The following is a 19,179-nucleotide window of genomic DNA, read 5'->3' on the forward strand; positions in this document are numbered from 1 at the left end:
GAGGGACTATGGTTCAGATCATTTCAGGCAGACTATGACCTAGGTCACAGGGTCATGACCTTAACACTTATCATATTTGCTTCAAACATGTAATATTAGATGATCAGTTTCATATCCATGTATGTTATACGTACACTGACCTGACCAAATAAGAATTTCCTGTTATAGTGTTAATGATTTATATTTCATACATGTTGTTTTTCTAGTTTACTCTGTATTGCCTGCCATAAAAGTGTACTAGCTGTAACTGGAATATTAAATTTAAGATAACCAACATTCTACTGTGCGCAAGGCCAGATTCAATGTAAAATATGGAAATTGACTATATGCCTCTCGTCATTCTACGTCATAGCAATGCATGTCTATGTCACAACAATGCGTGTCTACATCGTTGCTCCTGCTGTGTTCGAAAAATGAGTCAAATTGTTCAAAATTGTCATTACTTTCCCCCGATTTTTCTTGATATTACTGGCGCTGGTATAATTGTTATTCTCCAATATTTTTCTTCATTCAGCAGGAAAATACTCGTGACGTAAGGGTTTTGGCACTACGAGTTGACAAAGACCCCTTAGGTCACTTGTATTTTCCAATTGGCTGAACAAGAAAAATTTGGGGAAATAACATCTAAGTATATTCACTGAAAATTGCTAAAATGCCCATTAATATATGCCATAGACCAGGGTGTATACATTGTTGTAATCCATATTTTCTGTGCAAATGCAATAACTTGGCTTGTGCATGGTACATGTAGTACATATATAAAGAATGTTGAATTAAGTGATACATGTATGTCATACACATTTGTATGTCATATGACTGAACGGTGCACAAATTTAGTCAGCTATAGAAAATTACATCTTCATATCCTTTGTGTGGTATATATCAAAGCAGGTCCTTTGATAATTACATAGTTTGTCCCTTTCTTGTTTATGTTATTGTTCAATTGATTCATTTTTGATGAGTTCATCAGAGTGGGTGTATTTTAATCAGGTTTCCATTGACTGATGGAAAATGATGAATTGTTCTATTTGTCCATATTGTTGGAATTATCAATATCACGATAATTACTTTTTATGAGACATAATTTGGTGTGTGTATGTTTTAAGAGTCTCCTAGCTGTCAGACAAAGAGGTCATTGACTGGGATATGTCTATGAATGTTCTCAATGGTCCAGGTATGAAATTAATAATGAATTAATATTATTACATGTATAATTTATCCAACTGGATTAGCTGTTGTTTTTGGCAACAGTTTCATGTCCTATCCTGGATGCTTCTTCAGGCCAACTGATAATCTAATGACAGATGGTTGGTGACACCTGACGGAGTAGAATTGTCATGTGAGGATGAAGATCGTGGAGGAATTTTCCTACTCACAGTGTTGTACAAGTTATGACGTAGTCCCTCTCTTAATTAATTCTCTTCCCTGTTAAGAGAATTAATCCTATTGACCGCGATATTTGAAGAGGGAAAAATGGAAGTTTTAATAAATAATTTGTACATGTAATGATGATAATAAAAACACTTGTAAAGTGCCATACATATATGTATAATCCTGAAAGTTCATAGGCGTTGAACACTCCAAAAACATAAAATAAATATGATGAGTGGAATACACAGTATTTATCATATAAAATAAAATAAAATAAAATAAAATAAAACAAAATAAATAAGATAAAATAATATGATATTATTGTGAAAATGTTGTAGAGAACTAAAAAAAAAAAGACTTGATGAAATATTTTCAATTGACATTTTAATGTATTGATATAGACATTGGAAAGATGATAAAAGTCCATCTTGGCCAATTGCCCATTGAGTGTTGGTGATACTTGCAATGCAGAAGTGGAAATATCATTGTGTACCAAGTAGTCAATGATTGCAATTAATGTGTTACCATCAGTGTGCCCTCTAATGATAGTTCAATTTTGTTGTGAGTCAAAATGAGAAAAACTGGAATTTCTTGTGAGTCACTACAAGTTGTAAAAGATAGGGGAACACCAAATGTTGGTGCGTCACAAGAAATTGTGTGCGTCAGCGGTGCATCAAATTGGCTTAAAGGGCATACTGGTTATCATGCTTAATGATCAAGAAATATCATTGCTGGTATGCATACATTGTATCTCATGATGGTCAAACATCCTGGCAAATTAAAGTTAATTTCACAACTATTGCATACATGTAGTTAGTGAAGCTGACTCAGAATCTGCAAGTTGCAATTTTTAGCTTTGTCACTGTCATTTGTTTCTGAAGTGAATGACTAAAATTAAACCTTACGTTAACAGAGTTGAATGGTGAGCCATCATTGTGTCCCAGTTAACCTAGTTGTATGAATGGTTACCTCAAAAAATTTTGGGAACTTAATCCTGTGCTTCTCACAATCTGCACAGATTTTATGTTCCCTTTCTTGTTAAAGATAATCAAGGGCTGTTGTGCCACTATAGGTCTATGCCAAGGGTGATAATAAGTGTATAGCTGCACCCTTTGCAGAGAAATGGACACATAATTGTTATTATTGATAGTTACAACTTTATTTAGTGTTATATTTTAATGTTTGTTTGTTTTCTGTGTTTTAGGTCTACTAGGGCAAGGACTATGTCAGAGCCCAGCTGGCGAGGGTTACTTCAACGGCACCAGTTCAGCTCTTTTGAACTCCTATGTAAATATGCGAAACCAGACCAGCTTTAGTTTTAGGACTTGTGAGGGAGGAACACTTTTATACCAGAAAAAACAACTCAACCCAGTACACAGTATTAAAATTGCACTTGATAAAAATAACGGGAGTTTGTTACTCTCCCTAACACTACAGTCAACTACTTCGGATATATACCTCGGGAATAATCTAAACAATAACCAATGGTATACGCTTAATCTGCAGTACAGACTAGGTACTGTTTCACTTTCTGTTGGAAATTATGAAACTGTTGTTGCCATGGAGAATGGATTAAATAGTTATTTTTTGACATTGGATGTAGTTGATAGCGGAATGCATATCGGTGCTGTGAGAGATGGAGACAACTACGTGGATTATTTTACAGGATGTATAAGCGAAGGCCCATCAGTATTACTAAGTCGAGCATTATCTTCAAAAAATGTTGTGTGGGGAGAATGTCCGCTAACTACTCAACCTGAATGTGGTAAGTGTATAATTTGATCAACATTTTGAGCTGAGGATGATGTGTATACACATGATATGAAAACTTTTTTTTCACAACATTTTTCAAATCATGAATAAAATAACATAATGATGAACACAATGAATTAATTTACCCTTCAAGATAAGAAACAGCATGTATATATTATTTAATGTAGAATGAATCTTAGAACTAAACTCTGTAAACTTTCACTGATACCTTGTTCTAGAAAACCCTAATCTATTCTCTGTTAAAATCACGAAAGAAAAATCTGAGGTCACTGTACTAATTTTTGAGAGATAGGTTAAAATGATATCCAAATTTAGCTGTTTGAGAGAATCCAGTATGGCCAGCGAATATTGTGTTACTCCATGGGAAAATAAAAGATTGGTGATTTCTTTGAAAACAAGATAGTGAACCCCTAAATTTCTTTTATAATTACAAAACAAACTTTCATTTAGCAACTTGAAAATTTAGAGAGAATTGAAGAACTCTGATTTTCAGGCAGTTTGTTCCAGAGGTGCATTCTACATTTGTACCATAAGATGGATGCATAAAAAAATAGGTTCAAATGTACATGTTGGGTGAGTTCAGGATAAAAGTTGTTTGTGATCTGTTAGCTAGCATGTCCATGATGCTGATCTGTGACTGTGCTAACTCTCATATAGTAAATGAGAGCTAGCGCAGTTGCAGATCCAGTGTTGTGGACAGTCTAATTGATGGATCATAAATTGTTTTTATCCTGAATGCATCTGTATAAGTTGTACAGTTGTTTCGTTGGCGTATAGTACAGCACGTTTAGTGTCACCCAAATCTAGCTTATTAGTTTTACTACTTTGTGTTGCCACAGAGTGAAACTCACACTTGTAGTCTGAACATACATAGTAACTGCACCAGCCCTACTTTTCATAAACACTACATTGTATGCCACTCTGTTAAACAAACACAAGACTGTGTGAATCCCACAGTTCAGCAAATCAGACTGACACAGTTTTAAATCCATCAATCTTGTGACATGACAACAAAAAACAGATTTACATGGATTGTACGTTTTCACATCAACCAACCACCCTGTCTATGTAAGGTAATCCCATTACGCATTCACACAGCTCTGATGTTACATGTAAAAGAATAGAGAATACACATCTGAATGAAATAGCAACAAAAGTGAATGCAGCCACTACAACAATCAGTCACAGTTACTTTGTCACTTAGGCTCACACAATAAACTAGATTACAAATAGCCATCATTGAGGTCATCCAATAACTATTGTTGTACTGGAATTTCCAGGCTTTTATGTCACTGAAAGACGGGATAAAGTTTATACACCTGTTCTGCATATGAATAAATGATTTTAAGTTTTTACTCTGGTTTGAATACCAGGATTGGAGGTTATAGACTGGTGATTGTGGGAAGAGTGTTATAAAATGTTTATACCTGCCGTAAAAATGAGTACACAAATATTTCGAATTTCTGACTAGTTTAGCACCTCAACAAGTGGCTCAAGGATTCACATTTCAATACCAACTTTTCAATTAAAAGTAACATTTTTTCAGGCCCTTGACAATTTTTATGGCAGGCAGTGTTGCGTATTCTTGTCGTTCATATGCTGATGTTTACAATGTATGTATGTCAGTTTCAGTCCTTTCTGGCAAACATTCTGTTCCTTTCTGGCAAACATTCCTCTGTTCCTTTTTGGCAATCAGTCTGTTCCATTATTTTGTTCATGCCCAAATTTACTGAGAAGTATGCAGTCATTCTTGAAAATCAATGTAAATATGTATATCTTGGACAGTGCCGTAAAAGAGGCTGTGGTTTACGCCGATATTTCCAATGCTATTTACGATACTCTGTTGAGTTTGTTAAATAAGTGAAGTTGAGTCCAACTACAGAGAATACATGCTTCATAGGGAGGTCAGACTTTCAGGATGTTGGTACATGTACAAGATCGATATGAAATGATAAGAACTTGCTCCCAATGAGGTTGAATTTAAAAAAGTTTAATTTCTATGTTTCGGTCCTGCACAAAGGAACCATTTTCAGGAATTCAAAAACAAAATAAAATAACAGTAGATAAGAAATAAAATGAAAAACAACCAAAAGAACTATTTTTTATGTAAAATGGCAAACACAGCTCATAGAAATGAAACCCAGTTGAAACACTATTCCCATTTAATTACACAAAGTTAAATTTACAACAACAGTATTTGAACATACACATTTTATACCAATGATTTTTTGTGAGAAAATGGATGTGACAATTAGTTGTCTAGCAACTAGTTAAGTTTTTTCCTGCAATCCTCCAAATTAATACTAAAGCTAAATTCTGGGTGTGTTTGAACTGTGATAATTCGAAAAAAGTGTTGGGTATTCTTGTACTGTGACTTCTCTAGGTTTATAGCTGTATTTGTATTTCATAGACAGAAAAACCAGGAGTTCTATATTGATTTCAACTTGCTATTTACCAAGCATTGCCATTGGCTGCCTTTTGAAATTAGATATTAAACCCAACAGAGACCATGTGAATGTCATAATTATTGTTTTCAGTTGCTGTTTTTGTCTGATCATGATATCCTTTATCTTTTCTATAAAGTGAAATGAAGCTTGTCATGGAATAAACAATTTTGGACTGTACGTAGACAGAATAAAATTTGTGAAAGGTTACATGTATTGTATAACGTTTTGTATATGAGCTTTAAAGCCTTGAATAACATGAATAAAGTATAATACAGTTAAATGTGGCTGATTTCCCTTGAGATTTGCTAGTGTTAGAAGTCTGCACATGTACAGAATGTGAACAGTTACTGATAATCAAGTTTGAAAGTACAATGAAGTATTCAAAGTTGGTTTTATTTTATTTTTTGTCAAAATCTGATGGTGGAATCTGCATCCTCAAGCATTTACCTGTGACATCCAATGCCAAGGTCAGAGATTATTTGATACCACAAGTATTGTTTAGAGTAGAATTGGGTAGGAAGATAAAGAGGCCATCAACTCAGAACGATATCAAACACAAACAATAATATATGAAGGAAATACATGTAAAGAAATAGCTGATTTGTGTATGAGCAGATTGGTATGTTTCATAGGAAGTGTGACTGCAGAATTGATACACACATCATGCACATGTATGCATGCATGTACACATGCAGACAATTGTAAATGCACAGTGCACACACACACACACACACACACACACACACACACACACACACACACACACACACACACACACACACTACCAATAAATCCATTGAAAAAGTGTTATGCACTGCCCACAATGGCATGAATACAAATTAAACTGTTTTATTTTGTAAAACACCCCCCCCCCCCCCTCCCCCCATCGTATTGCTGTTAAAAGTTGAGTAAATCAATTCAGCAGTAGAAAAATTTGTCCTTAGACTCTAGAGGGAATAAATACAGATTGGGTAGCACAGATGTCCATTTAGAATCAAACGTCTATACAAATAACTATATGTAAATGTATTTTGACAAGGTCTGTCTGCCAGTTTATACATGCAAGGTACAACATACTCAGTGCATACATTATCTAGCAATGATTTCTATATTTTCAAAATCTGTCAGCTATTAAATGCACTTGTGTTTAACGGGTTTAGGATATTAGTTTTTTTCTTACAACATGTATCCTAACAAATTGAAAAAGACTAAGTACTGGTTCATGACGACACACCACAAGGTCAATGAACTCAAACACTAATTTACATACTAGTCGGTTCCCTACAATCATAATAAACACCTGTTCACCCCAAATGAATAATATCAGTCTGTTGCCTCCCACTAATTTTTCATAGTTAACTTTTTGATAATTTTTTTATGCAAACATAATGATGTGCAAATGAAAACAAAAAATGCAACTTTTAAACTGGAAGATTGGTAATTGTTAGTATTCTCCATATACCGTGTATTACATGTATAAGCTAATGAGAGATTTTAATATATAGTAATAGTATATACATGTATATACATGTAATGTTGAATTCTTCAGTCTAGGTAATTTTATAACTACCCTCAAATTACCTTTTCTAGTGAAGTGTTTCAATACAAAACATAAATTGTGCATACTTTCTAGACTAATGTTGATAATGATATTCCCACAAAGACTTTTAAGGGTTAAAGGTCATGGAGTGGTCATGTTGTTTAATATGGGTCAAAAGTCACAGAATGGTTATATTTCAAATCCGGCTATTACAATTAGGAGATATTGATTTCAGGTATGAAATACTATATCAAAGCTCCAATGCTAATGGGACGTGTCCTGGCTTTGATGTGTCATATGACACCTAAAATGACCCCCCCCTCCCCCTCCCCCTCCCCCAGGAAATTATTGAATTAGGTAAAATTGATCATAGGTTTAATGGGTACTACATTGTAGATGGAGTTTGAACCGTGTGATAATCTTTTAAAAGTTTTTAAGACTTTTTCACAATTTTTTTCTGAGTGGGAGTTTTAAGTAAACAAATACAATCGTTTATTCTACTTTCCACATTTACCTGTAAAAGTGAATGTCCGGACCTTGATCAACCTGTGTACTATAACTAATTTTCATGAGTACAATGGTTGGACAAGAAATACATTGAGGTATAACTAGAAGAATTCATTGCAGATATCACTACTGGGTCATAAACGTGGTCGAGAAAATGCTACTTTCTTATGATTAATAATTGATTGAATTCTTGTCAAGTCAAAACTCGTACCTTTTAAATCATTAGTGCTGCACATACAATGGGACTCGACTTTGATTTTGACATGTTTACCCTACATAGCAAACAGACATTATTATTTATCATTTTAATTCTTAAAGAAGCACGCTACACTACGTCTCCGCGCACTGTACAACAAACCAACAATTACAAATGAAAAATAATACAACAGCTACGAAAACACAGACACACACTATATCAGACATGTCATATCAGAACCACAAAGGGATCTAATTTGTAACATATATGTATAATCATATTTTGATTTTCAGATGTTCCGACTGATCCAGACCAGTGTGCTAGTATTCCATGTGCTAATGGTGGTGTATGTACAGATCTTAATAATGCTTTCAGATGTACCTGTCCATCAAGATACACAGGAAATACCTGTTCAGTTGATACGGGTAAGTCTGTCTGTCTGTCTGTCTGTCTGTCTGTCTGCCTGCCTGCCTGCCTGCCTGCCTGCCTGCCTGTCTCTGTCTGTCTGTCTGTCTGTCTGTCTGTCTGTCTGTCTGTCTGTCTGTCTCTGTCTGTCTGTCTCTGTCTGTCTGTCTGTCTGTCTGTCTGTCTTTTCATCTATCTGTCCGGTTGGATGAATGTGTACAATAGGGAACTTGCAATCCAGACTGAGCATGCTCAGATGCAAAGGACTATGGGATTACCTGTGGTTATCGTAATACATAACCTGGAGCTACCAATAAAATAAACCTCCCACAATGGTCAGGGTGACTATGAATTGATCATTCATGGTTACAAACAATATGACAATATTGTTTATAATACTAATTGGTTAGTATTTATTATCACATTTCCCATGATGCAACATTCAACATAGTGGGTTTGCAAGTTCCCTATTGTCATCCATGTATATTTCAACATATTTTGGAAAGTATCAGAAATACAAAATAATGAAGTCTTAGTATATTTTTACATTCACTCAACTCTAAGTTACTACTAATATAGTCTGTAGTAATTTATGATTGTTTTATTTCATCCCCCACGCCTAGGTCCCTTATGTGACAAACCAGAATATCAACTATCATGTCAGAATGGTGGATTTTGTAAAGAGGAAGGTAACGCCAACTATACAGTGTGTCAATGTCCATCAGGGTATGAAGGCAAATATTGTGAAATCTCTGACATTGACTACTGCTCATCAAGGCCTTGTAAAAACAATGGTCTATGTACAAATAATACATTCCATGATGGATTCCAATGCACTTGTCAAAAAGGTAAGAATTTTAATAGTATAGTTTTAAAAATATGTATAAATGAATTAGATTGAAAAAACTACTAGAACCTATGGAAAAAACATCAGCGCATTTACTTGCTTGTGGTATTAAAGGGACATGGTCTGTAACTTGTCAATAACCTTTTATTTGGAAACAAAAATGACGAAAATACCTACAAGTTGCAGACCATGTCCCTTATTGTAATAAGCAGGAATGAGACAAGGTTTATGAAAGGACATACAATGTATAATTAATGCAGGTGAGTTTGTAAGATTTGTACTCAAATGAAAATACATGTATATAAAACCCGAATTAAACTATTTTAGTATAATGTTAATGTTGATGCATGCCTTCAGAACAGTTAATCGCATAGTAGGGATTTCATCAACTTTTGATACGTATGATCAAGTACATTATCGTTTATAAGTTATATCTTAATACCAGGTGTGAGTTCAGTCAATTGCAATAATGGTTAAGTATACATCAGTAAGAAGAATACTACGGGTACCTTTCAAATACACAGCAAAAATCATGCCAAAAAAAAAGTATAATCTCAGCTTGTACCCCTTTAATGTTTTTCTGAATGAGTAATCTACTTTCATCAGCTGATTGTAGTTTATGTATTTACATTTCGTTCTTTCAGGTTTTGCTGGAATAACATGCGATATCAACATCAATGAATGTCACAGTCAACCCTGTCAAAATAATGGTATCTGCCAAGATGGAATTGACAACTATACATGTGATTGTACAAACACCGGCTACGAGGGCGCTAACTGTGAATCCGATATCAATGAGTGTACACAAAATCCTTGCCAAAACGATGCTGCTTGTTTCAATAACTATGGAAGTTACATGTGTCAGTGTCCGTATGGATTTGGCGGTCAGAATTGTGAGCAGAAATTGGATCCATGTATGTCATCACCGTGTTTGAATGGTGCTGTCTGTCAAGGAGAAGACTTCTATACTTGTGAATGTGCAGATGGATTTGAAGGTAAAAATAGTAAAATTAATATTCCTCTATGACCTCTCACCCCACACCCCTAGCCTCTCTACAAATGTAAAGGTATCAAAGGCCTTGAATGTTTACCTTTGTTTCTGAAATTAAAATGTAGATATGATGCATGAGGGTGACAGAAAAAGTTGTATAAGTATTTTTACTTTCATTCTTAATATTTAAAACTTAGTAAATGTGCAGTGGGTTGTATAATTTTTTGTAGGAAAAGCGTGGTTATGAAAGTTGTCAGTTGTCATTTTTGTGTAAGGTTGTTGTTGTTAATAACTTGCTTCTAATAAACACTGTAACTACCTATAGTATGAGGTCACTGCAGCTAATGAAACTGAAACTTTGATGACCTTTAAGGGCACGCTAGTTAATTTTGAAGTTCTTTCTCTAAACTGTAATGACTTGTGAGGGCGCTATTGCTGATGAAAGTTCTTTCTCTAAACTGTAACTACCTGTGAGGGCGCTGCATCTAATGATAGTCCCCTCTCTAAAACTGTATTACCTATACTGGGCACTGCTTCCAACTAATGATACATTACAATACGTTGTCATGATTAGAAAGCTATTAATGTGTTCGTGTTGATGATATGCTTGTACTAACGTAGTATTTGATGTCAGGGATCATATAAAAATCCGTGAAAGTCTAAAACCACTCCTCAAAAGTTCTTGAAAGTCCTGGTTAAAATGCAATGTAGTTCTGGAAATGCCTGCCTTGGAAATTATGCTTATGATATAATCAGCCTAACAATTTTTGATACATAAAGTTCCATTGCTAGAAGAGAAATGGCAGTTGATTTGCTAAGATATACTATAACCAATACATTCTCCAGGACAAACCATGGATTTGACTTCAGAAACAGACACCTGCAAAGTGGCTTGAAAAATAGTGGTGATGAAGGGACTCTAAATATATGAAATACATAGTTGTTAGCTTTCCTTATTGACTACAAGGGAGCCTATAGTGTTTCACTCATACATATTTATGTAATATATTCATTGACTTTCAGTCAAAGTTATTCTTCCTTCATGATACAATCTAAATGACAAATTGAATCTTCAGAAACATATCCCACTTCCCAACACTGAGGGCAGTGTTGTAGACAGTTTTGTAAACCCATGATGACTATCCATGTGATAAATCTCCTTTGACCCTTTTACTATCGGTATTAGCTTTGAAAATAAGAATTTGGTGATTTCTAATTGAACAATCCAACACTGCGTGTGAGCTTTGAGTCTGGGTGATCATGAAGCATTCCAAATATACAAAACAAGGTCATATCACATGAGATGTAATAACAAAGCTAGTGAAATTTAATTCTACGGAACTGTAAAGGACTCTTTCCTGATATAATGTTTACATTTCAAGTTATTTCACCCAATATGGTGCTAAAATCTTAGTATGCATGAAACACAATACAATGTAGGTCAAATCAAAACAGAAGGTTAAAAAATGCAATACTAGAAAGTGTGCCTAAAATTAGACAGTAGATATTTGATATAGTAAAGTGTCTAGCCTTCTTGTTGTTAAACAAGACATCTCTGCATGTAGCTGTTATTTCTACCCTGCACTAATTCACTTAATATTATCCAAGGTATCAGTTTCCTTCAACTTCTGCTTTGCATTACTTTTCTGTAATTCTGTGAAATTATGCGCCAAACCCCATGCTTTTTTTAAAGATTGGGGTGGGGTGGGAGGGGTGGTGGGTGGGTGGGTGGGTGGGTGGGTTAGGACAATATATATAAGGAATGAAATCATTTTCTCAAAATATAAATTGGTAGCCCCCCCCCCCCCCCCCCCCGCCATTATATGTATTCACTAATTAGAAAATATTGTGTGCTTTGCATAGTCAATGTTGTTTTGATTTACATAGAGACTGCCATATGTGACCACTGTGATGTGACACAGGATTGTGTTATGTGTATACTGCCCTCAAGTGGCACACTAAGTGTATTATCATCTACTTTTGAACATGCATATATATATTGATACAACTAACACAGTAACAGTCTCAGTGAACATGTATGAGTTTCCAGATCACAGGGGGCTTAGGCTTAGTTATGTTTATGAAAACACAAACAGACAAAGAAACAAAGAAACAAACAAACAAACAAACAAACAAACAACAACAGAAAACGTGAACATTGACAAACATGAACAGTGACCATGTCATATATAGGAAAACATTGCAATTTTTGTTACATAGAAACAATATGAGTGATATTGGTAACTTCAGTTGATGTCAAATGGTTATAAAAAAAGTCTCTAAGTCTCAACAAGTAATCAGTTCAGTTTCTTTAGACCTCTTGTGATTATTAGTCGACTTGTTAATCAACCCAAAAACAAGGACTGATACCAAACCATAATACAGTGAGCACTGAAATAGTTATATGAGTTAGCCTACATGCCCAGAGACTTGTCGTTGGCTGTCTAATCTAGTCATCCTACATCCTACAAGTACAAGTGTCTGGGTTATGAAACATGGATGTGATCAAATTACTGGTGAGAAGCCATTTCACCTTCATTCACACCATCTCTGTGTCTGTCACATGTCTCAAAGTAACTTCACAAAGATAGTAATGAACAAAAAAAACCCCAACAACAATAAGTCATGATCCAAACCAATTTATATGAAAATTGAAACCAAAAACCATATCATTACCATGAACTTTTGATGTAGTTAAATGTCTATGGTTAATAATCATTATAAATATATGCTGCCCAGTGTGCATTATAACAAATTTAGGAACTCTCAAAAATGAATTTATGTACAGACTAAATACAAAATGTATGGAAACCCAAAATCCATAATAGCAGAAACCTTGGGTTATATGTTTATCAATCTGCTCAGGGCCATCCAAAATACTTCATCAAATGATGTGTCATGACAATTAGATAGTATGTCATCAAATCCACTATTCATAAAGTGTGTGCAAACAACTGGTTGTTGGTTTACTAGGGTAGGGAGTCGGCACCCCTGCAAAGATTGGTATATTGTGTTTCCATGTCCAAGATAACTCAAAGTGTCTTATTTCAGTTTCTAGTTCCAGACATTCATCATTAAAAGTCTAAGAATAGAGAAATCATTTCAATTATTTCATTTCGATCTTGCTGTTATTTTACATCATAGAATTAATCTGTCTTTGTGAATGTGTAACTTTTAAGGTAGAAATTATTATAATAATGCATACAAAGAGTGGATGGTATGAAGCTCATAGTAATAATCTCAAGTGTCTTTAAAATAGTTCTCCCTTTAAGAGATTTGGAAAATATAATATGTTTTCACGATTTGATCTTTTGAGAAATGTCAAATGTACCAGTCAGTACGTCCTCTAAAGAATGACAAAATATTTTATTCATAATTGGGGATCAAACTGTTTTGGTTTTTTGTGTGCATCACTCTACAGTAAGAAATATGGGATCACCAAATTCTGATTAGTCACAAGAAGTTACATGCATCAGTTGCATGTCAAGTTAGTTTAGATAACTTATACTAGCTGTAATAGTTGAAGTGTTTGTTGTGATTTTGAGGATTTTTTCTGCTGTTTTTGTGTTTTTATTTCATTCCGATGTTTAACTGGAAACAAATGCTACAATTCCTGCTGAGCAAACTCAGTAGATGAGATCATGTTGAAAACATGAGCGAGATGTCAGTGTAGTACCCATTTCAAAATTCTGCACGTGTTGCTACTTTTTGCCAATTGGGATGGGATTGGGGTAACTCTAAACATTTCTTGGGTCATGAAGGCTCCATAATTAATGTTGGAGTTATGAAATGTCTGATTTTTTTGGCAGGCAAGGTGTGTTTTAGCAGAAAAATCCTCCCATCTTTGCCATTCAGATCAGAATTACTTCTGTCTATTTGTATTAACGTTACAGGAATTGTAGCGTTTGCTTCCAGTTAAACTATAGACCCTACACTGGTTATAAATTTAATATTATAAACATTGGGACAAAAAAAGCACAAAAACAGAAGAAAAAACCTTCAAAATCACAACAAATGCTACAATTATTACAGCTAAACTTATACCAGTACATTTTAAAAGCAAGTATTCAATACTTGAAACATGATTAATTTTACAAATATGTACATAAATTTTTTTATAAAGCCAAAAGGTTACATTTACATTCAAACAAAGACAAAGTGGGTAAACAATAAAGAAAATGTAAGGCACAAATATTTTTCATACTAACAAAAATATTTTTGTAAGAAGGACATTTCATGCAAATAATTATAAAATGAATAAATATTATCATACAGAACTTTGTCACAGCTGATCACAAGTCAAACAAACTTGACTCAGATCACAAGGTCACAGTGTGGGTTGACTCCTGGATTTGACCTTGGAGGTAGTAATCTGGGTGTTTGTTAATCTTTGGGATTACTCACCACTGGTGATTAATTTATATCAACACCAAGTATTTAAGTAGTGCACTTAGTCATGGGTTCCTGATAGAATTTGTATTATATTTCTAGCTGATAGTACACTGTAGTGTATATGCAATTAATGCCTTGCATAATTGCGTTATGGTCTTTATAGACAGACAATAGTTTTGAGATACAGTCAATGGCCATTTGTTTATTCATTAGGAAAATATGTTATGCGTGGCAGGGCATGAAATTGTAACATAGCAAAAATAGTTTTCAAGAAATTGACCCTCCAGTGAAATTTTTGATATCAACCTGTGGATTGGGTTTCTGTAATATATGTGAAAGAAACAGATAGTGGTGATCTAATAACACTGAGTTTACACTTCTGTGTAAATTTAACTGAAAGTGTAGATGGATATTTGAGAAATTGTACTAAGTATACTCAGAGATACAGAATCAACTCTGCTCCATACTAACTGTATAACTTTATAACCGAAGCGTTTCTTTTCTGTCAAAAATATTCACTGAACATTTTTCATTCTACAAAAAAGACATCACACCTTTTTAATTAGGAGATGATTTTATCCATACATATGTACATGTAGTGGTAGCCTGATGACTGACTTACATACATACATAGCTGTTGAGCTTTGAGAAGACGAGAACTGTGGAAGTCACAGTCAGTGCAGTAACCATACATTGTATACAGTATGCCCTCTAAGCCAATTTGATGTGCCACTGATACACACAATTTCTAGTGATGCATCAAAATTTGATGTTCCCCTTTCTCTTACTATGTGGTGACTAACAAGAAATATCATTTTGACCCAGAACAACAAAATTTGGCTATCATTAGAGGGCGCACTGATTATACGCAACAAAAACGTATTAGTCATAAAATTGCTCCAGTTATAGCAATTAATATTGTAGCTAACTTTTATGATAATTAGAGGCTGACAGGTATAGTAATGCAACTAATGAGCCCATTGAATTTTTTACAAGACAACCATATTGCTTCATTGAACCATAAATAGGCATGCTTTCAACTATTCTCTTGTTATATTCTGAGTAAAACCACAGAGAAAGGAAGCATGGCAATTATTTATACCAGCAATATTTACACACCGCTTGTAAACAACTACGAAATATTAACATTATAGAAAACAATGTCGTCCCATTCATTTTAAAAATCTACCATCAATAATTTTCCTTTTCACAAAAAAAAATGAAAGTTTAAACGTAGAACAATGATCAATTGCATTAAATATTAAAATAAAAACTAATGTATGTATGTATGGATATATGTATAATTATGTTATTTAGTCTGTTTGACGGTGAAATAAATTTGAAAATCGTTTTAAAAGGTTGAAAAATATGGTCATCATCATCATCATCATACATAAATTATATGTAGTTAGTGGTTTAGAAATGGTGTCAACACTTACCATTGATATACAGACTAGCAGCCTGAAGGAATCCTTTACTGGGTTGAAACATGACATGTTATATATATGATGACCCGCACCAATCATCTGACCTTTGACCTTGCCTGCAGAAATAGACAAAACAGACCAAGAATTTATACTTATTTGTTTGAAGCAACATTAACAGTGTGAATATATGACATTTAAATGTTTGACTTTAATACTTTCAGGTCTACTGACTGTGTGATGAATATTAAACACTAGTTGACAGTAACAGACATGTAACATCTGCAGTTTAGTTATAAGTATAAATTATAAAAGTAATGCATTTATTATATAGCCATAATTGGTGACAGTTATGTATTCCTATCATTCACATTAATACGATAATAAATATATGTATGTGATTGAAATGACCGATTACCAGTGAATAATACAATTATGTGGCAACCCTGTGTACATTTGTTGTCAATCATAAATATTCAGGATTATGATAGGAGGGCTAATCCTCTGCTTAACCATAACATAACTCACTAATCCTAATTCCCTAGCTTATAACATTATATAAATATTGATATTCATATAGTTAATAATTAGTCTGGCAATTTTTGCATGCTTGCCAAAAAAACCCCGAAATCCTAACAAAACCCAATTCCTTATTCGTCTAGCTGCTAGACCTTAATTGGACTTTCTTCTGATAGATATGAGGGTGGAACACCCTAGCATTCAAAAAGATCTCAGTTTATATACCCAAACTTAGTTGAGAAGAATCAGTTAATTTTATTAGAGAGTTTCCACTTTTTTACATCATGAATATCGTCAGACTTAACTATTATTGTCAGACATAAAGTCTCTCCTAAATTAGAGTGGTGTAATTCTTTCTATGTCATAAAAACAAGAAAACTTAAAAAAAAAAGTATACAGTAGAAAAACCAGTAGCTGACTGTACTGAGCTTTGAGCAGAGATTAATTAACTGGGCTGAAAGGTAATTTTGAATAGTCTATTAGGAATCAAATAAAAGAGGTCTGCATGTATGTTCTGGAAGGTTTCCAAAACAGCTGGATCAACCATGTCTAGTAGAAATTTATCCGTGTACTTTAGTCATGTAAGAACATAAAACTTGTACAAGTACAACAAGTCATGCAGTCTTTTACTAGTCAATTTACTATAAATAGTTTATATGACAGACATTTTAATATAACTACAATTTTACATAGGGTTTGTGGCAGGACTGAATTTGACTTCTGTGTGTGGTATTCACATTTAGCCAAGTGATCTGTTTCACCTACAGTTTTCTATTCATTTCATTTGTCTAACAGACTACCACCTTATAAATTTGGTAGTCAAGACACAATGTTTAGTAATCTAGTAGATACAATGTTTAGTAGTCTATGTGTCCTGGACAACTACTAATTTGGTAGTCTAGCTACAGTGTTTAGTAGTCTATGTGTCCTGGACTACTGCTAATTTGGTAGTCTAGATACAATTTGTTTAGTAGTCTATGTGTCCTGGACTACTGCTAATTTGGTAGTCTAGATACAATGTTTAGTAGTCTGTGTCCTGAACTACTGCTAATTTGGTAGTCTAGATACAGTGTTTAGTAGTCTATGTGTCTTGGACTACTACTAATTTGGTAGTCTAGATACAATGTTTAGTAGTCTATGTGTCTTGGACTACTGTTAATTTGGTAGTCTAGATACAATGTTTAGTAGTCTATGTACCCAGGACTACTGCTAATTTGGTAGTCTAGATACAATGTTTAGTAGTCTATGTACCCAGGACTACTGCTAATTTGGTAGTCTAGATACAATGTTTAGTAGTCTATGTACCCAGGACTACTGCTAATTTGGTGGTCTAGATACAATGTTTAGTAGTCTATGTACCCAGGACTACTGCTAATTTGGTAGTCTAGATACAATGTTTAGTAGTCTATGTGTCTTGGACTACTACTAATTTGGTAGTCTAGATACAATGTTTAGTAGTCTATGTGTCTTGGACTACTGTTAATTTGGTAGTCTAGATACAATGTTTAGTAGTCTATGTACCCAGGACTACTGCTAATTTGGTAGTCTAGATACAATGTTTAGTAGTCTATGTACCCAGGACTACTGCTAATTTGGTAGTCTAGATACAATGTTTAGTAGTCTATGTACCCAGGACTACTGCTAATTTGGTGGTCTAGATACAATGTTTAGTAGTCTATGTACCCAGGACTACTGCTAATTTGGTGGTCTAGATACAATGTTTAGTAGTCTATGTGTCCTGGACTACTGCTAATTTGGTAGTCTAGATACAATGTTTAGTAGTCTATGTACCAGGACTACTGCTAATTTGGTAGTCTAGATACAATGTTTAGTAGTCTATGTACCCAGGACTACTGCTAATTGGGTAGTTTAGATACAATGTTTAGTAGTCTATGTACCCAGGACTACTGCTAATTGGGTAGTTTAGATACACTGTTTAGTAGTCTATGTACCCATGACTACTGCTAATTTGGTAGTCTAGATACAATGTTTAGTAGTGTATGTACCCAGGACTACTGCTAATTTGGTAGTCTAGATACAATGTTTAGTAGTCTATGTACCCAGGACTACTGCTAATTTGGTAGTCTAGATACAGTGTTTAGTAGTCTATGTACCAGGACTACTGCTAATTTGGTAGTCTAGATACAATGTTTAGTAGTCTATTACCCATGACTACTGCTAATTTGGTAGTCTAGATACAATGTTTAGTAGTCTATGTACCCAGGACTACTGCTAATTTGGTAGTCTAGATACAATGTTTAGTAGTGTATGTACCCAGGACTACTGCTAATTTGGTAGTCTAGATACAATGTTTAGTAGTCTATGTACCCAGGACTACTGCTAATTTGGTAGTCTAGATACAATGTTTAGTAGTCTATGTACCCAGGACTACTGCTAATTTGGTAGTCTAGATACAATGTTTAGTAGTCTATGTACCCAGGACTACTGCTAATTTGGTAGTCTAGATACAATGTTTAGTAGTCTATGTGTCCTGTACTACTGCTAATTTGGTAGTCTAGATACACTGTTTAGTAGTCTATGTACCCAGGACTACTGCTAATTTGGTAGTCTAGATACAATGTTTAGTAGTCTATGTACCCAGGACTACTGCTAATTTGGTAGTCTAGATACACTGTTTAGTAGTCTATGTACCCAGGACTACTGCTAATTTGGTAGTCTAGATACACTGTTTAGTAGTCTATGTACCCAGGACTACTACTAATTTGGTAGTCTAGATACACTGTTGCCCAGGACTACTGCAAGTTTT

At 34.3% G+C, this 19,179-nt stretch overlaps 1 protein-coding gene across 1 annotated transcript in view; it reads left to right on the forward strand.

Moving 5' to 3' along the window:
• The first annotated feature begins 1,146 nt into the window (after positions 1 to 1,146).
• Positions 1,147 to 19,179, forward strand: part of LOC144440704 (uncharacterized) — a 66,455-nt gene continuing 48,422 nt past the window's right edge. Inside the window, exons 1-5 of the mRNA XM_078130088.1 lie at positions 1,147 to 1,174; positions 2,576 to 3,136; positions 8,128 to 8,259; positions 8,863 to 9,087; positions 9,731 to 10,081. Coding sequence (XP_077986214.1) covers positions 1,147 to 1,174; positions 2,576 to 3,136; positions 8,128 to 8,259; positions 8,863 to 9,087; positions 9,731 to 10,081 — 1,297 coding nt within the window. The remainder of the gene's footprint in view (positions 1,175 to 2,575; positions 3,137 to 8,127; positions 8,260 to 8,862; positions 9,088 to 9,730; positions 10,082 to 19,179) is intronic.

The sequence above is a fragment of the Glandiceps talaboti genome, chromosome 10, assembly GCF_964340395.1.
Source record: "Glandiceps talaboti chromosome 10, keGlaTala1.1, whole genome shotgun sequence".
NCBI classification, from domain to species: Eukaryota; Metazoa; Hemichordata; class Enteropneusta; family Spengelidae; genus Glandiceps; species Glandiceps talaboti.